The sequence below is a fragment of the Zootoca vivipara genome, chromosome 7, assembly GCF_965207765.1.
Source record: "Zootoca vivipara chromosome 7, rZooViv2.hap1.1, whole genome shotgun sequence".
NCBI classification, from domain to species: domain Eukaryota; kingdom Metazoa; phylum Chordata; class Lepidosauria; order Squamata; family Lacertidae; genus Zootoca; species Zootoca vivipara.
In genome coordinates this window covers 22,193,587-22,220,795 of record NC_142590.1, presented here as the reverse complement: position 1 = coordinate 22,220,795, position 27,209 = coordinate 22,193,587, and the positions used below count along the sequence as shown (strand labels likewise).

At 42.7% G+C, this 27,209-nt stretch overlaps 1 protein-coding gene across 4 annotated transcripts in view; it reads left to right on the top strand.

Moving 5' to 3' along the window:
- The first annotated feature begins 1,128 nt into the window (after positions 1–1,128).
- The window catches only part of DPYD (dihydropyrimidine dehydrogenase), a 520,906-nt gene continuing 494,825 nt past the window's right edge, over positions 1,129–27,209 (top strand). For 2 of the 4 annotated variants that reach the window (XM_088673792.1, XM_035123774.3), the window contains exon 1: positions 1,129–1,261. Coding sequence is in view for 1 of the 4 variants with exons in the window: in XM_035123774.3 (XP_034979665.2) it covers positions 1,223–1,261 (39 nt within the window). In the remaining 3 variants the exon portion in view is untranslated. Of the gene's footprint in view, positions 1,262–11,200; positions 11,275–21,375; positions 21,526–27,209 lie in introns of those variants that run through there. The other 2 variants (XM_088673794.1, XM_088673793.1) reach the window with 2 other exon arrangements.

Below are 27,209 nucleotides of genomic sequence, written 5' to 3'. Positions count from 1 at the left end.
ATCCCTCCTTCTTTTGCCCGACAACAGATCAAAATAATATTGATTCGATCTTGAAAGAAATTACAAAAACTATTAGGAGATAATTTGTGAAGGGGGGGGCAAGATTTCAACTGCCTGGGGGCCTCCACAGGGTTTAATCCAGCACTGCGCCCTCACCAGAAAATCCTAGAAAGGCAATGTTTGAATTAAAAAGTTGTCAACGAGTTGTCAAAAAGAAAAATAACTACCAGACTTTTAGAGGACTTTTAGAGGGCTCCAGAGTGCCAGCAATGGATTCAAATTTCAAGAAAGAAGATTCCACCTAAACATTAGGAAGAACTTCCTGACAGTAAGAGCTGTTCGGCAGTGGAATTTGCTGCCAAGGAGTGTGGTGGAGTCTCCTTCTTTGGAGGTCTTTAAGCAGAGGCTTGACAGGCATATGTCAAGAATGCTTTGATGGTGTTTCCTGCTCGGCAGGGGGTTGGACTGGATGGCCCTTGTGGTCTCTTCCAACTCTATGATTCTATGATTCTAGGACATCTGAAGGCAGCCCTGTTTAGGGAGGCTGTTAATGTTTAATTGATTATTTTATTTTAATTTTCTGTTGGAAGCCGCCCAGAGTGGCTGGGGAAACCCAGCCAGATGGGCGGGGTATAAATATTTATTATTATTATTGTTGTTGTTGTTGTTGTTGTTGTTGGCGTTGTTGTTATTATTATTATTATTAAGAAAATGTGCACAACCAAATGCACAACCAAATCACTGAAATCCTCAGACTCCTATTTAATCTGTGTTCGCCAGTCTAAATGCTACATGCAAGTGTCAGATATCCTTTTACTGTAACTTTTTCATCGCTCTCTCTCACCAGTTTACAAAACTTTGATTACAGTATTTCGTTTATCCTTTCCTTTTGTGTATGTTACTTACATTGTTGCAAACTGCACACGCTTACGCAATTAAGTAATCAATATCCCCCCCCCCCCAAAAAAACCCCTTCTTTAAAGCAAGGCCCTGTTTGAATGTTTTCCTCCCTGCAAGCTCAGCAGAAAAAAAGCCAAGAGGCTGGAGAGGGCGAGCCGGGAGGCAGCTGCGGAGCCGGAGGGGCAGCCCCGAGGAAGATCTCCGCCGCGTCCGCCCACTGGGGGCGTTGCTGGGCGTGCTGGGTCCGCGTCGCGCTTTCGCTTCGCCCGCTGGACGATTCCTGGAAGGCGGCGGCGAAAGGGCAGACGCGGCTGGCGCGAGTATGGCCCGTTGGCTGAGCCGGGACCCGGTGGACATAGAGGTACGGTCGTGTCCTCGAGCAGGGGGGCGGCAGAGGAGGGCGCGCGAGGAGCCCTGTGGCGCCTGGAAACCGGGAGGAAGAAACTTGGGACCCCAAGGAGCCTCTGCTGCGGTCGCCAAGCAGTGCAAGGTGTCCGGAGTCCTTGGTGGCCGCAGGCTTGACTTGTGCGCTCGAGCGATATGTGGGCCTCTGGGCATGTGCAGAGTGGGGGTTTTTTTCTCCCCCTCTCCCGTGGCTGGTTATCAAGAGAGGCAGGGCTCCCTGCTTGTAAACAGACTGGAGCCTTTCCACGTGTGTGCGCGCGCGGGGCGTGTGCGTAATGAAAGAGACTAAGCTCTGAATATCCCCTATGCTAATACTGCTTTGCCAAAGGTAGACAGGTATCCGTAGGCAAGACCACAATGCAGTGCCCAAGCTGCACAGGCTGCAGAAGGGAGTGACTAGCCTGTGCCCCTTCCCCCCGCCGCCAAATGTTGCTGAACTACAAATCCCACCATCCTTTGCCATTGGCCATGCTGGCCGAGGCTGATGGGAGCTGCAGTTCAACAACTCTGGGAGACCCACGGGTTTGTCACTCTTGCTTTTCCCCAACGGAAGGAAAACTCCGTTCTCCAAGCATTCAGGCATTGTAATTTGGCCTGTATTTCTTGCCTATCGCTCTTTGGCCACCTGTGACTGCACGGGATAGCCTTTGGCAGACCAGAATTTCTGGTTTCTCATTCTCTTCTGGATACATATAGTTATAGCCTCATCTGGAGGTCAAAAGGCAGAGATTGCAGAGAAACTTTTGATGATTGTGTCAGCAAATCCAAATAGTGCTTTTCTGTCCCATCTACCTATTTCTCAATACGTATATTTCTAAATAAAATTTCACCAGCAGTGCAGTAAGCATCCTTTAAAAAAAAAAGTAAGGGTGCTTCTGGAATGTTGCTATTCGGGGATGAGAGTCAATCACATACTGGCAAAATTTATTTATTTTTATTTATTAAATTTGTTATATACCACCCTTCAAAAGCTCAGGGCAGATCACAGAATAAAATATTATATAGAACACAGTTCTATATAATAGAATATTATACCATTCCTTCCCACAGGCACATATTAAAAGGCTGTAGAATATAAATCAGCCAAAGGCCTGGTTGTGCAACGACAGCTGATTTGATGCTCTTGCATTAAAAAAAAAACTCTGCTTCCTGCTACCCCTCAAAAAATCTGAATTTTTGGATGGAAAAAGTGATGGCAACATGCACTTGAAAGTGGGATAACAATGGCTTGAGGTAGTATCACCCAGCCTTTCCAAAACAAATTGGAACAAATGCTCAGTTTGATTTACTTATTTAAACCATTTCTGTACTAAGGTATGGTGTGTGTGTGTGTGTGTGTGTGTGTGTGTGTGTGTGTGTAGTACCAAAAAAACTAAACTAAACAAGCAGCTTAACAACATATAACAAATATACAAAAATACACAGTTGCACATAAACATGTTAAATCAATGCAAATTTCCAAAATAAGCAATATAAACCCTTTTGGATACACCTTCCCTCTCAGCCTCATGGCTCTCATGCAAGGCTTCACACATCCACCTTGGCTGTCACCCAGGGCTCAAAGAAACTCACAGTTCACCCACAAATAGTTGTGGTCATCTAACCTGCCTGTAGACCTCATGCAAACAAATCAGGCAAGTGCTCAGTTAACAGGTCATCTGGAAGTGACATAAGTCGCTTATTCCCATTTAGACTGAGGCCTGAATTGGCAACTGGCTGCCCTTTTAAGGGACCCCAAGAGCTGAATCCAGAGTACTGCAATCAACATTCCCATTAAGTGGATTAATGCAGGATGGAATTGTATAAAACAGAATCTGGCACGCTCTTCCTGACTGGTTCTCCCCTAAATCAATTGCTCAGGAGTAAGTGTTGGGTGTACCAGTTTCCCATAATGCAGGGGCAGATATTTTTTTTAAAGAAGTCAAGTGATTGGGGGGATAGCATACCACTGGTGCCTGCAGCCAAAGTCAAAACTGGGCAGTGCCCAAAGTGGGCAGTGTCTAGCATGTCACCCAAGGGTGCTTCCTTCCAATCTCTTTATAGATAGAATGTGTGATACTTGTTGGGAATACTGCATTTGAGAAGTGAGACACATGTCATCCATCTTGAATTAGTAAAGCTTGCTGAGGGTGTTGTTGTTTTTTTAACTCTCTCAAACTAAATACAGAACATTGAAGGGGAAGGTCTGGAATGTTCTTCCCTAGGATGATGGTCACATGAAAGGTTCCTTTCAGATTATCCTAGAGCAGGGGATTAATCATTTATTTTCATGTTTATTTTAAAAGGCCAACGAAACATCTCTAGAGATGCCAACTTCCTGAGTCCTTTCCCCTCTAGTTTTTGATTCGTCATTGGTAGTGTATTGTGAAAAATCATACTGTTGCGCAGTAGAATTTATCCACTCTTGCTTTGTTATGCAAGGGCTAAGGACTGCTATTTGCAACAATCAATTGCATTGGTGCTTCCTATCATAAAAGTGACAGGCACAGTCCATCTGAAATACTTGGGGATTTGTTCTGAAGGACCTAGATTGCCCGTGGTCCCTTATGTATGTGTCTGCTGCATATCTGGAACCATGCTTTTGACTTTAATACTTGCTGCATTATGTGGCTGCAGCCAATCTGGTCATTATATAAGGTAGGGATGGGGAACCTTTGGTCCTCTAGATCAGCATTTCCCAACCTTGGGTCGCCAGCTGTTTTTGGACTACAACTCCCATCATCCCTAGCTAGCAAGACCAGTGGTCAGGGATGATGGGAATTGTAGTCCGAAAACAGCTGGAGGCCCAAAGTTGGGAAACACTGCTCTAGATGATGTTGGATTCCATCACCTCTCATCATTAGGGTTGTAGCCCAATAACATTTGTAGAGACAAAGGCTCCCAACCCTGATATAAAATGTGAAGCAGCCATAAGCCATCCAGTACACAGGTGTCTTTTCCCCATTCTTAAAATTGGATCTTCTACAGTGGTGTGTCAGGAGTTAAAAGGTGCTTCTGAATTTGCTATCTCCTGCCCTAGTGAGCTGAAATTGCCCATTAAGTTCTTAAACTTTTGTGTATATCTCCTTCAACTGAGGAAGTGCAAAGGATGCTGATAACCATATATTTTCCTTCCCCAAATTTGAGGCTCCCACCAACATGGCTGGCTTGCCATAGACACTTTCATTCCACTTCTAATTTGTATACAGTCGTATCTCGGAAGTCGAACAGATTCCATTTGACTTTCAAAACTTTCAACTTCCAAAGCACGGCTTCTGATTGGCTGCAGAAAGCTCCTGCAATCAATCAGAAGACGTGGAAGACCTGCCGGACGTTCGCCTTCCAAAAGAACATTTGAAAATCAGAACACCCACTCCCAGTTTTCAGTCGTTCGGGAGTCGCAACGTACAAGTTCCGGGGCATTTGAGAACTGAGGTATGACTGTACCGCCTTTCTATAATACTATACACAAGGCAGTTTATAAGCTGAAGAAACAACAAAATAGACAACAAAGATCTCACACGTAATAACAATCTGATCGAATACAATAAAGTCACAATAACTTTAAAATTGACAACTTGTATCAAATAAAGCAATATTCAACAATCCATTAGAATATAATAGTAAACAGTAAAATTAAATAGCAGCAAATAATAAACAGTTTACACTTATCCATTACAATAAACAATTGCTACTCAATAAAAATAACTGCAAGTCACAGTGCATAAAAATCCCAAACATACAAAACCATATAAAAGGAAACAAGGACACACAACTTATAACATATTTCTTAAAAAACATCCCCAACTCCTCTCTTCCCAGCTGCTTCTGCTGTTCCCAAAGTAATGGTTTGGGAAGGGCAGGTAGAAAAAGTCGTTGGCTGGTGACCAGCACAAAGTATTTCCTTACTTTGTAACAGACATTCGCAAACTTCGGCCCTCCATATGTTTTGGCCTACACCTCCCATCCTTAGCTAACAGGACCTGTGGTCAGGGATGATGGGAATTGTAGTCCAAAACATCTGGAGGGCCAAAGTTTGGGGATGCCTGCTTTGGAATCTTGAGGTGGTAGTTGCTTGGGGGGGGGGAATGCCTTCTGCACCTCCCTGTGCTACTCAGTGTATGGATTTTACAATGCAATCATTTGTGTATTTTCTTGGAAATGTGCCCCACTGAGTTCAGTGCTCCTTACTCCCAGGTATGTGTGATTAAGATTGCAGGCTTTGGCAGTGTTCTCAGCTGGCTAGGAGTAAAACTGGGTTGACCACATGTCTGTTGTCCTCAGCCTAGCATTTTACTCATCAAGATTGGGCTGTGTCAACAGGACTTTGCTTAGGCAACTTACTGGAAAAATTTAGGACAGAACAAGATAGCAAAATGTCACACTAGTCTAGCATTCCCCCCACCCCACCCCAGCTGTGCCTGGGACCAGACCAGTGAGATGTGTGTGGGAAGCTTACAAGCAGGGCATAAAAACAGCAACAACACCCAAAAGACATGCATTTTGAAAATGAGAGCTGTTAAGCCTCACAGCTATCCACACATTGTTGAATCCTAATAGCAGAATATGCGGCGCTTCTGAATGCTTAAGTTTGGGTTTTGAATCTCAAGACAGAATTACATAATTGGTAGGAGGTGATTTCTGCACAGACTTGTACCCACCAGGTCTTCAGGCAGAAAACTTCCTCCAAATTTGAGGAAGTGTTGTCGCTTTTATTTCAGGCTCTTGAGATGTCCCAGCTTAATAATATTGTGTGTAGCATAGCTAATTTTTGTGGACTTTTCATTGGCAAGGCTGAAATGACACATGGCTCAGAGGGATGGTATTGGTCTGTGGTGGATATTTTGCATGGGCATAGGAGAGGAACTGGTTTCTTAGATATGTGCTGTTATGAGGTGCAGAGCTTTTACAGATCAACCTCTGAAGGCTATAACAAGTCAGCACAGACTCTGGTTGCAAGTCAGCCTCATCAAAATGTTTTTGTCATGTTCTGTGCCCGTTGAACTGTCTTGAAGGACAGTTGCAATGCTTGGCAGTGGACAGCTGTAAATAAGCATACATCTAAATTAATTAGCCCATGAAGATGAGCAATGACCATTTTTTTTACCCTCTGGAGATAATGGCTGTCTTAAATTTAGTTCATTAGGCTCACAGCTGGTGATACGATTAGAGTGCTGTGATCTTTTAATCTTAGCAATCTTCTAGCATTTCCCCATTTTTGACACACAGCTTTCACTGTATCACTTTAAAAAGACAACACCCCCACAAGCATTAACTGTGGCTATAAAATACTTGATTGTAGTAGGGCAGATGTCTGGTCAGTGTGCCAGAAGATCAGAAATGAAGTGGACAGTTTAACTTTTGCCTTTCGAGTCACTTTTTTTAAAAAAAGAATTCCTTCGTTGAAAGTTATCACTCAATAACAGATGGCGACATCTTCCTTTAGATCATTCCCAGAATTAATATTTAACCACTAATGGCTTTTTGGTGTGTGTGGCTTTCTGTTCAAGGGGCATCAATGGATCTTTGCACATGCGTGAAATATTGCAATCCAAAACATGTAGGAGCAAACTCTATTGATGCTGGTGGTACCGGTAGTTTAGTTCTGTTCCAAGGAAGTATTTAAGGCCGCTACCTAAGTGAAGTCAAAACACAGATTTTTTTTTTTAACTCTCGGAGACAAATCTTTTCAGGGACCCAGGGCTGTGTTCACTTGAGTTGGTAATCTGTTCATAATTCAGTGCCCTTAACACCCCTGAGGTTTATGACTATGGTAATGTGTAAGCTTGCACAAGAGAAATAGGAAAGGCTTTTGTCCTGCCCTTTGGTGGGGCTGTGCTGTTGGGGATACTGTTAACGATTGATCCCACAATTGTTTTGAATGCAAACTTGTTTCCTCTGTAAAGTAAATAAAAAATAAAAAAGTGCTGCTTTTACAAATGCTGCATTTCTTTCTTTCTTTCTTTCTTTCTTTCTTTCTTTCTTTCTTTCTTTCTTTCTTTCTTTCTTTCAAGGGATGTTTGCAAAGACGCTTGGGAAGTGCTGTTCTAGGGGCTGGAGAGAAGGTCTGGGAAACACCACACAGACTTACGAACCATTGACAATCAGCGAGGGGCACACGGTGTAAGGGGCTTTGCAGGCATAGCTGATCAGTGGTACCTACAAATCCCCTTTCATGCAAGCCTCCCCTTTACTGGCATCAGGTGTGGGGCAGATGGGCACGGCTTGGCCAAGGTCGCCATGTGGGCCAAATCAGGCCAGCGTGCCGGTGGTTCCCCGCTCCTCTATCGCACCCACCCACCCACCCATGTTTAAATTGGCCTTCGCTCCCCCCCTACCTTATAGGGAGATGACTGTGGACTCAGTACTGCATGTTGTCACATCCACTTTGCATTGAGGATTTTATCTGAAAGCAAGTCCACTGCCTTGCAGAACACCTTCGGGAGAAGAAAAGGCTAAGGAATATACTCGACAAAAATCCGGAGTAGAGTCCCTAAGATGGTTGGATGGTGCCTTTGTGTGACTCCTTCTGGTGACTCCTAGTGCCAAGTGTATTGCTCTGCTGTCCTTTGGACCACATCAGTCAGGCCAAGAGGAGAGTCTTGGGGACCTCCAAGCACAATGTCCAGGGAGGTCACTTCAGTGTTGTTAACACAGCAGTTTGTCTTCAGACCTGGAGGTGCACCCCATTCTCTCTCAAGACAGAGGCATGCCAACACAGTTCCAATTTTCTTCAGTGAAATTTACTCACTAATGAAAATGCGTAGGGTTCCAGAACTTTGGTGGCACCTAATCCCCAAGTGGGCAACAGGTGAACCAGGGACTGCAAGTGGCCTCAACTTTCATTTCATTGCCCCAAAGTCTCCTGAAGCTGCCTTCATTCTTCTATCCCAACTGAGTTCTTGTTCTCCTGCTGCTTCCTCCTTATTCTTACTGGCTTTTGAAAGTGTTTCCCTCTCTCTGCTTCCTGTGTAGTTTCAGAACAATTGAAAGGGCTGGTATTTCTTTTGAGAAAAATGGTTTTTCTTAAACATTCCTCCTTGTTTTATACCTCCGGGGAAGTGGGGAATCACCCCTGGCAGCTGCTTTAGGACCATTCTGTTCTGCTATGTGCTGTGATGTGGGGTGTCAAATTTCCCAAAGTGGCAAATTTTCCAGGGCTTTGATTTTTCCATGGGATTTTTCCATTCCATAATCTCATTAGTAACAACAAATGGTGCCAACTACAAATACAATATCAGGTAAGCTTGGCAGATTCCAAAGGTGATTTGTTTACTAAACAAAATGAGCCTGGGAAAAGTTTGGAAAATCCCAGTTTACTGGTAATCTGTGTGTATAGCACACTAAAGTAATTATTTTCTTTTGCTTCTTAGGACAGTAGCCGTATTGGTCTGTTCTTTTAAAAAAAACAACACCCAAAATCTTTCTGTGTATTTATTTGAGAGTAACGCCTATTAATCTAGTGGTGGTGATTTCTGAGTAGATCTGCACATATTCCTGGGGGAATATGACCTTTGGGAGAGAGAGAAAAGGGGTGCCCACTCTGATCCAATCAGTTTAATTCAGTTGACCAGCTAGTACTGACCAGTGACTTTGTGAATCGGTGGGACAGTTTCATCTTTCCTTTGTCCCCTGCATTTTTTTCTTTCTCTTTCTAGGATCCACCCATAAATAGGATCCTAGTTATGATATTTGTTTCAAAAATGTTGACCTAGCAATATATTGCAAATCACGATGTCTCTGTGTGTGCTATGCAAAAATCACAATGTGGGAAAAATCACGAAGCCAATGCCTCTACATAGCTCCATCCTTATTTCAGACTTTGTGATGTGTATCGGTTTAGCTGGTGATATATCACAATGTTGAAAACCAGATATCACCCACCCCTATCCATAATTGAGTCTTTTCAAGCATGTTCTGGAACTTGGGCGAAATACAAGACGAGCTGGAGCCACATGGCACACATTTGTTTAATGAGTGCTTTGCAAAGCTCATGTTCTTTGACCTGTGACTATTTGGTTGAAGGATCTCTGTGTTAGAACAGACAATTAAGGCTCTCAAAGTAGTGACTTAAACAGCAAATCCTCTTGCGGCTGTGTACACATCACCGTTTGCTCTGGCTCCCGTGTGAATCTACCACCAGTCCCTGAAGCTGTGTCCACATGAGGTTAGCCATATCTGTCCCATAGCTTCTTGAGAAATCCTGCTGTTTCAATGTGTTTTCCCTCAAACCAGCTTCAATCTGATTTGAAAACATAAACTACGGTTAAGGTGAAGTGTGTACGAGAGCCCTGGTGCATGTGCAGAGAAGTTTCACTGAGTTCTGGGGGGTGTTGTAAGGGCAAGGGAAACCAAACAGGTGACACAGATCAGGTAAAGGCATCCCCACCCCATCACTGGTGTGTATAGCAAGGTGCAAATATGTCTTGAAATGCAGCAGGGGGAAATGACCTTGATGCTTTTTAAGCCGCTAATGTGTGTCTTGCCGAGGTCAGTGACCCATGGGTTACACATTTAACCATGCTATCATACACACATCTACTCAGAAGTAAGGTAAAAGGTAAAGGACCCCAGATGGTTGAGTCAATTCAAAGACGACTATGGGGTTGCGGCTCTCTTCTTGCTTTTAGGCCGAGGGAGCCGGCGTTTGTCTGCAGACAGCTTTCTGAGTCATGTGGCCAGCATGACTAAACTGCTTCTGGTGCAACGGAACACTGTGACAGAAAACAGAGTGCACAGAAACGCCATTTACCTTCCCACTGCATTGCTACCTATTTATCTACTTGCACTGGCATGCTTTCAAACTGCTAGGTTGGCAGAAGCTGGGACAGAGCAACGCGAGCTCACCCCATCGCGGGGCTTCGAACCGCCGACCTTCCCATTGGCAAGCCCAAGAGGCTCAGTGCTTTAGACCACAGCGCCACCTGCATCTCTCAGAAGCAAGCCCCACTGAGCTCAGTAGGACTTGCTTTTAGGTCAGTTCCAAGATTGCAGCCTTAGTTCTGTGCTTCCAGTTGTTTACCTCTGCCCTGGTTTATTTAATAGGGCCCATTGCGTAATTTATGGAGTATGACTCTTTAAAGTAACATTTTGACCAGATTCTTAAGTTTCCCTTGGAAGGAAAGGAACATATTAAAAGTCCATTAATAAAATTGTCTGCCTTGACAGCTTTTCTTTAAAAAACAAAACAAAACAAGAAATGGAACCCCAAACAGAATCAATTCATTGTTTAAAGTTGTCACAGCTTCTTGAAAGAGCTATCATAGATAGATAGTTTTAGTATTTCCTCTTTCTTAAAAAAATGTATGAAAAACAATAAGAAACCTAGAATTTCTATTTGGATGTTTCATTGACAACTATTTTTCATATAGGTTACTCCTCTCCCCACATTTCCGTTCATCTCAGTTTGGGTATTCTAGTCTTTTCTGAACTGCTGAACAAATGCAATGGGCATCAACCTTTAGAAATGAATTGAAAAGTTTAAATGATTAAAACCAAACAACCTTTCATTGTGCTTTGACATGGTAACTGCAAAAAATAGCTCTGTTGGGTAGATACGTTTGTGGTTGGTTTTTTTTTTAAGCTCACAAAGATCTATTTCCAAGTTTTTGGGAACAGCAAATTTCCTCTTTCATGGCTTTTCTTCATCCTCCTTGTATATTTGGTATGCATATTCTTTTGTCTATGACTTCATTTGTTTGATGTTAAAATATGATGGGTGAGTTTGTTACATTGCCAGCTCTTATCTGTTGCTGCTCCTTGCCTTTTTTATATTAAATTTATGTGTCTGACTCTGGTTTGGCCAGATATATGGATTATGTGTCATTCCCAAGGTAGTTTGGAAAAGATCCTCCAGATTGCTTCAACTTTTTGGCAATTTTTCTCCTGTCCTCCACAGTGACACATTTTCATTAAGTCCTTGATCCAGGATGACCCTGTGGGAGCCTTCTCCTTCATTGTAAGGCAATCTTTCCTGGCTAACAACATAAGGTCTGTTTGTAGCAAGCTTTTTTATTATTACTATTTAAAGAGCACTTTGATAAGCACTAGGTTCCTGATGAAGCTATTGTTCCTTCACTCAGAGACCTCGGCTTGGTTGCCAACTCCAGATGTTCCCTTTGCAGTGGAAGGGCTCCCAAGAACAAAACAAATCTGTTTCTGCCTTTATTTCATGGCACTTGGAATATCTCCTTTGTCTGCTACCTTTTAAGAAGGGCAGGATGCAAATGTGATGAATGAAAATTAAAGGAATATCTGAATGGCATATGCATAGAGCTGTCATAAAACTGTTAACTCATATTTTCCTCTGTGAACTGGAAGGGAAGTGCAATAAAACGGGATCCAGAGCTAAGCTTCCATAGGTGTGCTTGTTGGAAGACTCTTAGCCTCTTCTCAAGTTTTGTTTCCTAACCTGCAAAATGTGAATATCAGAGGCTGTCTTTTGTAGGATTGTTATGGATGAATAAGATAAGAAAAGTAAGCTGGGCCATAAAAGCAGTTTGGGGGGGGGGGGAAAATGAAGTTACTTTGCAGTTAAGATTATTCACATGTAACGTTGCACGTAGCATCCTGAAAGTTGAGAGAATAGTTTAGGGATAGATTTACAGCACAATGGACAGCAGCCATAGCAAGAAGTGAACGTCTGGTACGGGGAAACAAATGACATTCTTTTGGCTAATTCCAGTTCAGATTAGCAGAGAGTGCCTGGCACTGTTTAGGAACTTGAAGAAACTAAAATAATATTGTGTTTTTTAAAAATGGATAGTGTAATGTGTGAGTTTTGGGACTGCTTGCGTGCGCACGCACACACAAATACACACACACTGACGCCTGGCTCATTGCATCCCATGACATCTGATTGTAAGTGAAAACTGCCTCTTCCAGCTTGGAAAACCTTATTTTTAACGGTCACGCCATCGTGGTCTGCCATCTTGATTCAAAATGGAGTATGGCATCCAAGCACAGAAGGAGACTGCTTCATCCTACGTCAGGAACTCTTGTGTCAAGTTAGGCAATGACATCTTGTGAGGCATACACATTGGCACAGTTGTGACTTGCCATGCCATATTGGGCAACAATCCCTTCAGAATCACCCAGATCAGTGCAGTTTTGACCCGTGATGCCAAATTGGGCAAAGTTCCACCAAATGGTGGAAGGGTGCAAAGAGGTTCTCCTGCTACCCCGCCAAGTGGGTGCTGAAGGGGCTGAGCTAGGGGGCAATGTAGAAGGCCCTTCTGGAGCTCTTGTCTAAGGGTAGCAGCTGGAAGATCAGGATTTTGATTCTTGCATTACAGGGGGTTGTACAAGATGATCCTTAGGTGCCTTCCAGCTCTACAATTCTGTAAATGCCCTTTTCTTTTGGGGCAAGAGGTGAGATTGTGATTGATTTTGTGTTTGTGTGTGCAGACTAAAAGTGTGGTTTCTGGTTGCCTTTTATCTTTGCTGTGCTTGTGGGTTGGCTGAAGTGTGGTGCTAAAAATAGTTAAATTTTCTTAGTTGTACATTCCCTCCCCCCTGCAGTTTTTATTTGAGTTAGCTGTTGTTGTTGTTAATTGATGAGTGGATTGCTTACTGATGTTATTGAAATTAGATACTGTTAATTGACCTATTCAATAGGCTATATAGGTATATTTTATGCTTAAACTTTTGATAAACACTTGGGTTGTCAGTGGTGTAATGCATTTTTAATAGCTAAATAATTTGTGCTGATATTTTATTTAGATTGTTGTCACTTGATTTTATATGAATTGCTTTCAGTACAATCAGTGTAATCTAATATATGTCTACTCATAATTAAGTCCCATTGTTTTCAGTTGGACCTACTCCCTGGTAAGAGGATATAGGATTGCAACCACTGTATTTGTGGAAAATGCAGTGTGTGATAAATCAAATGACCAGGACTATAACTACACAATCACAATTAATATAAGGAAACGTTGATTTTTAATTTAAGCAAGCGACAAAAATCTGACCCTTAAATACCCTTAAATGTATCTGTTTTGAAGCTGAAAGGAGACTTTAGTTTGTACTATAATGAAGAGATGTGGATTTCTTCATATATATGAATTAGTCATGCATCATAAGGGTCATATGAATGATCACCAAGGAAGTCACATTTCCTGTTTTATGTGCTTTTTCTGAGTATGGTGTTTCATCCTTAAGGATTGTTTGCCATAGAACCTTTTAATGCTTGGGGACAAAATTAAAGTGTTACTTGATTATCGCATATCACATTTTCCTCTGCAGCTATCGTTTCTGACTTAAGACGTTCTTCTCTCTTCTCCCCACGCCACAACTGCTATCTTCAAAAAACTGACCATGTAATTAAAGGTGGCCTGAATACAATATAAAAATTCCCTGCATTCTAAGGCAAATTTTGCCATGCATTGATTTACGCCCATGTGAACTGGGCTTCTGAAAGACCAGCAATTTGAAATCTGGTCACTGCAAGACCTTCTAACCAAGAAATAGTAGTGTCCAATATTTTTTTCATTCCACTTGTGCCATGTCTTCTAGATGTAAGCCTGTGGGCGGGAGCTGCCTTATCTTACTGCTTTATCAGACATGGCTTCCCCCAATGAACTGTTAAGGGTTTGGGGAGTTGTTCGAAGACCCCATTCCCCTCACAGAGTTATGGTTCCTTGAGTGGTTTTAACAGCCAGTCCTTCTTCCTTGGGAACTGCAGCTCTATTGAGGGGCCTCCTAACAACTCTCAGTGCCCTTAACAAATTACAGTTCCCAGGTGTCAATCCATGAAGTTAAAAGTAGCATTAAAAGTAAAGGTAAAGGGATCCCTGACCATTAGCTCCAGTCATGGACGACTCTGGCGTTGCGACGCTCATCTCGCTTTACTGGCCGAGGCAGCCGGCGTACAGCTTCCGGGTCATGTGGCCAGCATGACAAAGCCGCTTCTGGCAAACCAGAGCAGTGCACGGAAACGCCGTTTACCTTCCCCGCCGGAGCGGTACCTATTTATCTACTTGCACTTCGTGCTTTTGAACTGCTAGGTTGGCAGGAGCAACGGGAGCTCACCCCGTCGCGGGGATTCGAACCGCCGACCTTCTGATCGGCAAGCCCTAGGCTCTGTGGTTTAACCCACAGCGCCACCAGCTAAGTAGCATTAGAGTGCTTTAAATGTATAGTGCAGATGTAGTCCAAGATTTAAACTGGCTTATCATGTGGAGAGGAGGACCCTGTATGGTGGATGGCTACTCCTGTAGACATGGGAGCCTCTGAGACCACCGGGTGTCCGTGATGTGGCATGCAGTTTTCAGAACTTGCGCTTTTTCCATGTCACTTCTGGCAGCCTCCCTGTGGAGGCCGAGGCGTCTGAATAGGCTGAGAGTCAAACGTGTTTTACCACCACCGTGACATTCAAATAGCCTCCATGTTTGTTGATCGCCCTTGGGGATGGCATTTTATGTAAATAGGACCTTGTTCTTGGGGCCTAGCCATCCTGCATTTCGCTGTAGAACATTTCCGCATCTTTACTTAAAGCATCAGGGAGAAAATGAGCAGGTTTTTTGTTTGTTTAACCCTTCAGAGGTGGCAGAGTTCAAAACAAAAGCAGCTTTCTCTACCCCCCCCTCCCCGTTGCAGTTGCCTAGCAACCTCCCTCCCCTTTATTAGCATACAGTTTAATTCCTTTTTATTACAGGACTAAGCCACGTTAAGCATTCTTGTTCAGCCCAGTGCAGGTTTTGGCAAGCGTTTGACTTGGCAAAAAATCAGAGAGAGAAAGAGAGAGGAGAAAATATGTGACTGAAGCGGGCTGGAGGGAGAGAAATAAAAAAAGGAGAGAAATTGTTTGGCTTTAAAAGGCATCCTCACATGCTGAGTGGATAAAATTGCCCATCGCCCAGCTTTCATTTTTTGCTGTTTTGGGTTGAAACCAGCGAGCGAATTCTTCTATGTCTGTATGTCAGCTGAGGTAATTCCACACAGAACTGGGGCCATGTTGCAGCCACCATGGTTAAAAGCGTTAATAATAATAATAATAATAATAATAATAATAATAATAATAATTCCACCCTTCACCCTGAGGTCCCAGGACGGGTTGCAACAATTAAAACACAACGAGCCTCTCTTCATAGAAAGGTTAAGAAAGGCTTTCTTGTTGGTCAGGAGACTTGTAATTTGCACTTGTGTCCCCCCCTCCCCCGAGATACTTGCAACTATAATAGGATTGCCTAGAATTTTATTTTAACTCTGGCTTATCATGGATCTCAACATTAAAGGGAAAGGGCTGTTGGAGGCAGGCTTAGGACCCGCGGCTCTGATGCAAGGAGGAGGTAGACTTCAGAAGAAGAACTGAGGCTGCCTCAGGCACTGCATCTCTCAGTTAGGAAGAGAAAGTAGGCAGAGGAAAGGAAAAAATCACATGGAGCTGCCTCAGGCTTTGACTGTACTGGCCAGTTGGTCGGGGAGACGTTGAAGGCTGTTTCAATGAGCTGAAGGCTGCCATGGTTTCATGGGGGGACTCACTACATTGGGAGCGGGGATAAATGGATCCTAGTCTGGATTATGCAGGTCCAGGATAATTATCTTTTTCCTATAACTGCAGGCGTGCTTGCTGGAGTCCAGAATAACGTTCAGACTCCTTCCCAGTCTGTGAATAATGATGTATGTTCAGTCACAATTCTGTCTCTTCTCCTCACCATTTTTAAGCCTTTCCAGTGCCGCCTTTTCAAAACTCACAAGAGTAGTTTGACAATGTGAGTGAATTATTTTCGGCTGGCTATGGAAGCAATGCAGAGGCAGGAATTCTTCACTCAGAGATGGATTGCCTTCTCATGGATGCTGAAGTGTCACAACCAAAGCCACCCAGTTGTAAATACATGCTTACATTGAACTAGTGCAAATGCTACCTTGTGATTTTTTTTCTTAAGGTCTTGAAGAAAAACAACAACAATTGCCAAAGTTTGTCTATTTCTTCTCCTTGTGTTTACTCCAAATTTTAAAATGGGAAGTGGGGTGGATTTGATTTAAATGAAATCAATTTAAATCATGATTTAAATCACTAGTCAGTAAGACTTTATTTAAATCATTGTTTTTTACAGAAAGGCTCATTCTAGCTGGAATAATCTTGATATTGAAAACCAGATGAAGGTTTTGCTTTTGGAATAATAAATGTTCAGAGTAGTTTTTATAGTTGTATCAAAAATTACTGATTTGGTTATACTCTTAGAAATACATAGACAGATAATTATGAAATCATTGTAAGGTTTAATAAGTTAACTGTTTATATTCGGACACCTTTTCTGCTGTACTTTATTGGAAGGAGAAAAATAATTATTTCCTTAATAACAATTTAAACAATTTATTTAACTAAAACAATAACATTATAGCATATGTATCCACGTTTGTTAACTGATGTGGTTAAACATTTTTTTAAAAAGAAAACTTAGACTGAGTTTTAGCACACATGAAAAACTTAAAACAAATCCTTATTTCCTGGTGAATAGTCTTTGGACTATAATGTAACTTACACAGAAAACTATCTTTAGAAATATTTTTCCTCCAAAAGCATTTTATTTTTTAAAAAACTGATGTAAATTAAAAATCATACTTTTTAAATTACAGTATTACTTTTAAATCATTGATTTTTATCCACCCTGATTGGAAGTATTGTCATAATTGTCATATATTTGTTGCCCCATTTAGATGGGTGCTTATGGGATGTTAACAGGCACCCATGATGCCATACAACTATAAAATCTTAATGTTCCAGGGCTCTAGAACACTCCTTGCTGTTGGCAGCTATTGCTGCTGTCAGAAATAGCAAACTACATGGTCAGTGACCAGGGCCGGCTCTAGGTAGAGCCCCGGTGGTGTGGTGTGCTAGGGCGCCGGGCCGGTAGGCGGGGCACTGTGCAGAAACCATGCTGCGCCCTGCAAGGGCGGGGGCGCCAGAGCGATCTCCGCCCCTCAGCGCCAAGGCGCCCGACCTGCTCAAGACTGCCCTGTCAGTGACTGCCTGGAAAAAGTAAGTGTGACCATGTATCGCATGAGAACTGATGAGGTCCACTCATTTTTGGCTAGCAAGGACTTGGAACAAGTACCGTAACTTGGATCTTTTTATTGCAAAGTGTGGCTGTGGTTGTGGGTGCATGGTTGCTGTGCGATTAATTGAGGAGCAGGATTCTTCAAAAGTTTTGCATGGGTAAATCGGACAAAGTGGTTTTTCCTTTTTGAGCAGTAGCTCTTGAGCATGGCTCTAGATGCCAGTGTTATGTTGGCAAAAAAAAGTGGTACGTGATTTGTTGTACAGAATCCTGTTTTGCTTGACACAGATTCAGAGATCTTGGAAAGGCAGGCTGCTTTATTATTGATACTGCTTTATTATTTTTGAGAAAAGCATGAATATATATGTTTAAAATAAATCATGCCATGTTCCGGGGTGTGTGTGTGTAGGTTAGGGTATTTCAAAGCGTGCAAGACTGCTGAAAATATTGTGCTGATCTTCTGCAGCTGCAGTGTGACTACCTGTTACAAAATCAATACCGGTACTAGTGTCTGATTAATAAGAGAAAAGGAGTAGATGATTGTGCTGGCTGTTGGGAGCTGTGTGTTTTCCTCCGGTGCCCGTTGCTGTCAACTTTCTGCCCTTCTGTGCCTGGTTTCAACCCATTCCGGCTGCTCAGACTAGGGCTGGACGTGATTTTGCAGCAAGATGTCACCCTTTGATACGTTCACCGCAAGCAGGCAACCAGGGATGGGGGAAGCAGCTCTTCTGAATGGGTAATTCTGTGCATTGATATAATGTTCCACTAGGAGGTCAGGTGATCCCCTCAATCATTAAAAGCATGTTGGGGCAGCTGTGAGGTCATGTGAGCTAGCCCTGCACATATTTGGGTGGTCCCATAGAGACCTTATTCTTGTTGTCACTGGAGGGCAGGGGGGGCTAAGCTCGGCTAGCTCTTGTGAGACATCAACCCCACCTCATGAATGCTTTTAAATTGTCTTGAGTCCCACGTAACACATGGCGGTGAGTGGTCAAATGATGTGATCAACAGAAAGTGCTGCTCATAGATGTTAATGCAGAGGAGGCAGTGGTAAAGAGAATCAGCAGAGAAGAGGGATGTATGTGGTTTAAAGGACAACCCAGCCATAAGTTCATTGGGTGAGTGTCAATAATAATAATAATAATAATAATATTTTATTTATACCCCGCCCTTCCCAGTCAAGACCGGGCTCAGGGCGGCTAACAATATCAACGCAGGTATAAAAGAAACAATTCAATTAAAATGCAGATTAATACAATGTTAAAATTCCATTTTAAAATTAAAAATCTACAAGTAAGATAAAACCATTATAAGATAACACCTTAGGGGAGGGTAACCCCGGGGTCAGACTGCGTCAGTCCAAAGGCTAAGCGGAACAGCTCTGTCTTGCAGGTCCTACGAAAAGATGACAAATCCCGTAGGGCCCTAGTCTCCTGAGACAGAGCATTCCACCAGGTCGGGGACAGTACTGAGAAGGCCCTGGTCCTGGTCGAGGCCAGCCTAACCATCTCGTGACTCGGGATCTGCAGTATGTTATTATTTGTGGACCTTTATGTCCTCTGAGGGACATGCCTCTTTCCTCAGTGGACCCTCCTTTTGCAGCCACTAATCTGTAAATAACGCCAATCAATCTCATAGGATTACCACCCACAATTAGACTTCACATACAGATAATGGATATCAAATGCAGGGAATACTTCAGAAAGAACATTATTTTGGTTCTAAGCATTACCATAAATCATGTATTAAATAGAAACCTTTGACTTGATTGGTAGATTATCCACCTGTAAAATAAGTGAGGAGAGAAATCAAGCTCTTTCAGATATAGCACACACCCCAATTCTTGAAAGGAAAAACTAGCCAGTTTTCTATATCATATTTGTAAATAGGCTTGGATGATTTTTAATGCAAAAGGAATAGGCCAAGAGATGGGGTGAGTGCTGAATTGATGCTAATTAGTGAAATTATTACTTTCTACCATGTAACTTTGAATTGTTTTTGGAAATTCTGTTATTGGTCTATTTTTTTAAAGGCAGCTAAAGTATGAAGGACTTTTGAATTATACGTGTGTGTGTGTGTGTGTGTGTGTGTGTGTGTGTGTGTAAAGTGTGGCATTCCAGTGTCTATTTAAAATGTGGGATGGTGTTTACAATATTCATGGAATGCTGCCTTGGAGACAAATCCTGTGATTTTGTTTGGGAAAATGTACATAAGCTATTTCTTTCTGGGCAGGAGATGTGGTCAGACACTTGATCTTAACCACTTGATCTTCTTAATGTGAGGCAATGGTTAGCTATATTAATTTTCAGCTTTCAGTTTCTGGTGTACTTTCAGTCTGTTGGATAGGTTTGCAGGGAGAATAAGAGGCAAGGCTGAACAGTGGCAGGAGAAAGCAAGCGACTATTCAAAAGGAAACAATCAAAGGACAAAATAACCCAGAATGCAGTTTAGTAACCCTTTCATTTTGGGTTTGCTCAAATATAGCACTATGATATCACTGCTCACCTGAAGGAGATAGGTGAGAGACTGCCATCTTTGGTTGAAGTTCTAGGTTTGAAAGTGGTGAGGAGAACATAGAATAAGGGTTGCTTCTGGTCAGAGTTTGCAATAATTGGGCTCAGAGGAGCTATGGAAAAACTCCATGCTCTCCCTAGTAATTGCCCACACCACTTTTTGCAGACTTGTCTCACAGTTGGAGAACACTGGTGTATAAGTGGTGTAAATTTTATGTCTGTTCCATCTGTTATCACAGTTGCTTACTATAGTAGCGGTGCTAATTTCAGTGGAGCTGCTGCGGTTTTTAGAATGGCAGTGAAAGCTAACGGTGTTAATATCTTCACCTTCTTCAGACCAGAAAAAAGGGGTGGGGGTCAAATTTCATCTGATTTGCATTTTATTATGTACCCACTTAACTCACACTTTCTGAAACAGTGTGCAAACCAAATACAGTGGTGCCTCGCTAGACGAATTTAATTCATTCCACGGGTCTTTTCTTATAACGGAAATTTTGTCTAGCGAATCCCATAGGAATGCATTGAAGTTTTTTTGAAGTTTTTTTTGCCCATAGGAACACATTAATTGAATTTCAATGCATTCCTATGGGAAACCGCGATTCACTAGACTAATTTTTCATAAAACGAATTCGTCTAGCGAGGCAACCTCCGCTCGAAAAATCCTTTCGTTAAGCAGAAATTTCGTTAAGCAGGGCATTCGTTAAGCGAGGCACCACTGTACCTAGTTGTCATTTGGAATTCACTCTTCACTGAATTTCATGTTCCAGTGCCCCAACAACAACAACAACAAAAGTGGATATATGGGAATATATGTAAATTGGTGTGTGTGTGTGTGTGTGTGTGTGAAAATGACATACTGATGGATTTATATAAAGCATCACAAAATTCCACCAGCATTTTACTGCACATTGCTCCAGATACACACACACACACACACACACACACACACACACACACACACATACACACAAAACTGATGCAGAAATTTAATAGAAAATGAAATTGACAGATTCCCCCATTCTACATTTATGTCCCATCCTGCAACATGGAACCCACGTTTCATTTGTTTAATGTATTTGACGTTCTGTTTATTTTCCACTTCTTGCTTCCCCCCTACATTTTTCACCTCTTGAGAAAACTTTAACAACCACCCAAATGTTGACGATGCTATCCGTCTTAGGTCAGGATGCTGCTACCTGATGGAAGATGTACGATGTAAGGCATTCTGGCTGCATTGACAGCCCTGCTTTAGAAAGGTTAGCTGCTTCAGAAATGTCAATTTAAATGAATAAATGAACATTTAAATACATTTCAAAAAAGTGTTCATTTCCCCCTGCAGGATCTTGTATGAAAGTTTTTTTTTTTAAAAAAATGCATTTGTTTAAGACGTCCTATTTATAATCCAATAGCCCTCAATTTATGCTAATAAAACTGTTATGCAAACCCCACCATCATGTAGCTAATTTTTCTCTCTCTCTCATGCACACAGTCAGCCCTCATTTGTATTCATAAGGTTTATAGCCTGTAATTGCTGAATATTGGAAAAACAAGGGAATTACCTTTTTGTTCCCCAGAGGCAGCCTCTATGCTTCATCGCTGATCTATGGCGCTTATGACATTTTGAGCAGAATGTGTTCTGAGCTGTCATACAACTTGACGCCAAAGAATTTAAAGATTGCCGTCTCATGGACCTGCAAAGAGAAGAAAATGAAGATCAACTGAAAGTAAAATAAAAATAAAAATAAAAAAATAAATTGGATGCAGCTTCTGCTTTTGTCCCATTGATCGGGACCATTTTTATTTTCCTTTCCTCCTCAGCAGTTTTCTCTGTTGTGATTTGTTCAGTAGTCTTATAATGTAATCACTAACAAATATCTCTGAGTAGGCATATTTGTGTGTTTCATTTCCCTTCCTTACTTCACTTATTAAAATGGTTGTTGGATTTATATAAGGACTAAGGGAAGTAGCAATGTCTGTTCTTGTAAGAAAAACACCGGGGACTAATTGGATTAGTAGAGTGTCTGGCATCTGGTGGGCGGAGCTTTTGTGTTGTGCTCTGGAATCGGCCCCTCCCTTCGCGTGTTCAATTAAGTTCTGTTAGAGAGGCCAACTGTCATTCTTGCCTCATGAGGTTGTTTCAGTTTCTCTCAGTAGCATGTTATTGTGTTACCATTTTCTTTATTATTAAAGCTTTGCTTGACATAGACGTGAGCCGCTTACTTTGCTGGGAAAAAAAAGAAACTCTGTTGAAGATTGCTGGAATATCCTAAACTGGATGAGTGAGGGGATATTCCCAGTCTATCAGGAGGATTGATTTGTTTTAGTCACCCCACTGTCCACAACAGTTCTATGCCACATGCCTGTTGTCCCCAAATATATATACAGTTGTACCTTGGTTCTCAAACAGAATGCATTATGGGAGTCCGTTCGAGTCCCGGAACTGTTTGAAAACCAAGGTGCAGCTTCCGATTGGCTGCAGGAGAGTCCTGGAGCCAGTTGGAAGCCGTGGAAGCCGTGCCGAAAACAGAAATACTCAGTTCTGGGTTTCAATCTTTCGGGAGCCTACTGTATTTGTTCGGGAGCCAAGGTGTTTGAGATCCAAGGTACGACTGTACTTCTATATCGGTGTTACTGAATTTAAAATTGGAGGCACGTTCTCTGTTCCAGCCTGAAAAGGATTACTTTTCTGTCCTGAAAGTAATTTGCCTCTCTATGTCTTTATGAATCCGTGATCTGGACATGCCACTTGATTAGAAGGCAAGCCAGCATTGTTAACTCTGGCAGAGAGATACAATGGACAGACATCTTTATCGGTGAGTTCTTTTGCCCCACGAGAGATCCAGAGAGTGGCAGCACAAAACGGGCCTTTTCTGCGGTGGCTCTCCATTGGTGGAATGCTCTCCCCAGAATGGCTTGTCTGGTACCTTCATTGCACATCTTTAGGCCCCAGGCGGAAACGTTTCTCTAACCAGGACTTTGGCTGAAATTCTATAGCCTTTTCATTGTGTTTGAGGGAGTGGGATTATTGGTTTGTTTAGTTCCTGTTTTATGATGTAGTTTGTCTTTTACATTTGTATTTTCATGTTTTGAAATTCGCAGTGATATTTAATGAAGGGCTGTATACAAATTTAAATAACGACAACAATTTTATTACCGTTTTGGTCCAAATATAAGCTACACCCGAATATAAGCCGCAGCTTTAAAATTGGAGCCCAGGGTGGGGGGAACTACCTGAATATAAGCCGCTCCATTCCTTGCTGCTCCTGGCTGAATACTGTTGGGGGGCGGGAACTGTGCTGTGATGCCAGCGGCCTTTCCCCTTTCTCCTTCTCCCTTCCCGGCCTTGGGGCAGAGGACAGGGGACTACACATGGGGCGGGTGCCACTTTGCCGTGCTCCTGGCGCTGTTTCCCCCACGCTCCTGGCTGCATACCGTAAGGTCGCAAATATAAGCCACACTTTAACTTTTCACAGTTGGAATTTGGGGGGGGGAGTGAGGCTTATATTCAGGTCAATACGGTATTTACATGCTGCCCATCTGACTGGGTTTCCCCAGCCACTCTGGGCGGCTCCCAACAAAATATTAAGAACATAACACAACATTTAACCATTAATAACTTCTCTGGACAGGGCTGCCTTTAGAAATAACAACAACGTGGCACATGGTATTAGCCTTGCTGCCTTATATTCAGGGGAGGGCATTCAAAATCTCAAAGCGTTCTATGTGTATGAATAAGAACTGTGAAAGAGTCTTGCTAGATCAGAGTATATGTCTATCTGCTAGTCCAGTATCTATCCTGCTTCCCAAAGTCAGCAAACAGATGCCTCTGGGAAACATACAAGCAGGAGGTATTTTCTGCAGTTGCTCCCCGGCAACTGGTTTTCCAACTAGAATTCAAAGTTTTGTTTGTGACCTATAAAGTTCAGGACCCCAATATATTTTGGAGTGCCTATGCAGACCCTTCGGTCTTCATTTGGGGCCTTCCCCTGGGTTCCTGATCTGAGGAGTTTCAGGGGGTTGCAACAAGAGATAGGGTCTTTTCGGTGGTGGAATGATCCTTCCTTTGAGGTCTGCCTGGCACCATCATTAACATCCTTTCAACCCCCGGGTAAAAACATGGCTCTTCTCCAAGGCATTTGATGCATTAGGATAATTTTGCGGCCTGCTGGTGGCATGTTTTTGGCTGCCATTTTGTTCGGTTTGTTTTGTAGGTTAAATAAAATTGCTTTTATTGTAATGCATCATTCTATTTTCTGATTTCATGCCATTTTTTTAAAAAAAAAATTCTTGCAAGTTGTTTGGATACTGTCAAATGACCTATAAATTGAATTGTTGTTGCTGTTATTATTGTCTCCGAAAATCTAGATTCCTTATAGCCATCATGACTGGTAGTCAATAATAGATGGATGCCACATTAATTTGTCTGCTCTCTTTTTCAAGCTGTGTGTGTTAGTGGCACTCTCCACTGCATTTGCCAGCTCTTAGAATCCCCCTGCTTAGATGCACTGCCCTGAAGAGTCATGCTGCGACCACCATCCTGTTTCACCTTTACCTGTTATCTGACAGGGGTGTCTGCCTTTCACCTGCTGGCTTTGGCATGCCAGCCACCCTGCTTCTGGGGAGAATGAGCTTAAGTGCAGAGAAGCCGGTTAAAATAAAGGAAGTTTAACAGGCTTTAATGAGATCCAAGGGGGCGAGGATACATAAAAGGGAAGAAAATGAGTTCAAGTTATACAGCAATAGACCTTAAATAACAGAATGTAAAATGCCCGGCGTTGCCCTGACTTAACGTGTTTAACTTGCCTCCGGGTCTGTTATATATTAGAGTGGAGTTAACTGGCTCTCTTCTCCGGTGACCTTTTCTACCGGTTCAGAGAGTGGGGAGGGTAAGTTTTTGGACCAATGAGAAGCCAGGCGTTTCTCACCTTGCAAGGGGAGCTTGGTACCCTTGTTGCCAGGTTGATGAGGTTTGATTGCAATAACCACATCCTGTGGGAAAGGTTTAGTGGCTGCACAATAAGCTCCTTGCTCTGGCCATGTTAGCTGTGCCCTCTGCTGCCATCTCTAATGCATCTAAAATGAACACATTTCAGTTGTGCCAAAGACACATGGCTTTTCTGCTTGCCCATGCTTAAATTGTTGGAAGTTCCTTGCCTATGTGTGGGGAACAGCAAAAAATAAATAAGCCAATCTGTTTACATTGCACACCCATGTTCTTTATACTGGTAAGGGAGAAAGGGAGCCATTAGATATCTACCTTTCTCTTCACTCCTTTCCCCCAATCCTGGTTGCCTTTGACTGCCAAAGGCTGTTGGAACTCTATGAGACCGGAAAGAATGAATGACTCTGATGTAAAAGCTGAGCGTGGATGTAGCACTCACAGACCAAAAGTGGGCCTGGTCAACAAGTCCTTCACACTCATTAAGAGCCATGCATTTACAAGGCATGCATGGCTAATTTGCATTATGGTTATCACTAATAGCTTAGATATGAGGGACGCAGGTGGCGCTGTAGGTTAAACTGTGACTTGCCTGCAACGGTGTGAGCTCCCATTGCTCGGTCCCAGCTCCTGTCAACCTAGCAGTTCGAAAGCACGTCAAATTGCAAGTAGATAATTAGGTACCGCTACAGCGGGAAGGTAAATGGCATTTCCGTGTGCTGCTCTGGTTCGCCAGAAGTGGCTTAGTCATGCTGGCCACATGACCCGGAAGCTGTATGCTGGCTCCCTTGGCCAGTAAAGTGAGATGAGCACCACAGTCGTCCGCGACTGGACCTCATGGTCAGGGGTCCCTTTCTAATAGCTTAGATGTGGCTGATTCTGGCATTCCTGGACAGTAGGGCCCATGGTGGACTTGACTAGGACATTTTAAAAATACCAAGCAGTTTCTAGATGCCTTTGATCAAATGAATCACATAGCCAAAATGCCACTCCTACTTACACAACTGCCTGCTTCCCAAATCCATAAACTACATGCCAAACCGTACTATGGTATTGGCAGAGGGTGCTGCATATGAACTGCAGTGTGGAATAGAATCACATTATGGGCATGTACATTTAAAGTGGCTTATTCCCCTCAAAGAATCCTGGGAACTATATTTTATCCCTCACATAGCTACAATTCGCAGCACCCTTGACAAACTACAGCTTCTGTGATTCTTTGGGGAAAATAATGTGCTTTCATTGTACAGTGTATATGCAACCCTACTCATAGTTCTAGGAGGCTATGGTGAAAAGTTACTCTTGTTTTCTTTATAGTATTTATCTAAAATCATGCAAGTTGGGCGTAGCAAGCAGCTGGGCAAATGAAACAAGCTTGGGGCAGAATCCAAAGCGGGCAGGGATGGTTTCTCGACCAGAACTACTGGATCACCTAAAGCAGTGGTCCTCCAGATGTTTTTGGCCTACAACTCCCATGATCCCTAGCTAGCAGGACCAGTGGTCAGGGATGATGGGAATTGTAGTCTCAAAACATCTGGAGGCCCAAGGTTGAGGACCACTGACCTAAAGGACACCATAGCAAAAAAAAAAAAAAAAGACTTCCTGAGTGTTGATTCCAGTTCCCTGGAAACATCCTCTCATTCTATCTCTTGCACAAGATGTCACTTAGTAGCTGGCGCTTGGGATTGAAAGGCCTGAAGACTGGGTCTTCCACCATTTCTGTGACACCTCTGTGTAATTGTATACATATATGAACTTGCGATGGTGCATGCTGTTGGCATCATAAAGATGATTCAGGCTGACGGCCAGACATGACAGATTGGTATGGAATGCCAACATAAAGCCAGTTTGCACTTGTCTGGCGGCGCAGCAGCAGTTTGCTGATGTGTCGCTTTATGGGGCTCAGAGTGTTAGTCTTAAAATAAAAAACTCCCTTCTAAAAAGCTACACTGGTTGGCAAACAACAACAACTTGCTGATTAAACTTAAAAGCAGAAGTAACTTCAGTTTTAACTCATCCTCTGATTGGAATCTGTAGATCATTAACTTTCTGCCGGCTGATGCATGGCCATCTGAGCCCATTTTGGGTTTGAATAAACATTCATAACCTTTTCCAGGACAGGACCTTTAATCTCCCGGCAGTTTGGATATTAGGCAGGTTGAGCTTCTAGGATGTAGCCCAAAGGAAAGTAGTACATATTGATTTTATCGATTCCAACCCTGTTGAAATATTATGTACTTTAAAAAAAACCCTCAAATGCATGGGCAGGATAATCCTCATTTGGCCCTGGAGTGTTTAAAACAATTCTTTGATGTTTGGGCAGCGTGTGTATGTGGGAGGCTGATCTTAAAAAGTTTGCAGATTCTCCAACAACAACTGAACAGAATGCACTATACCTTCTTTGTATACAAAGTTTATCTACCAAATGAATATGTGTACCAAATGAAGGCCCCATTCCTGTACTTTCAC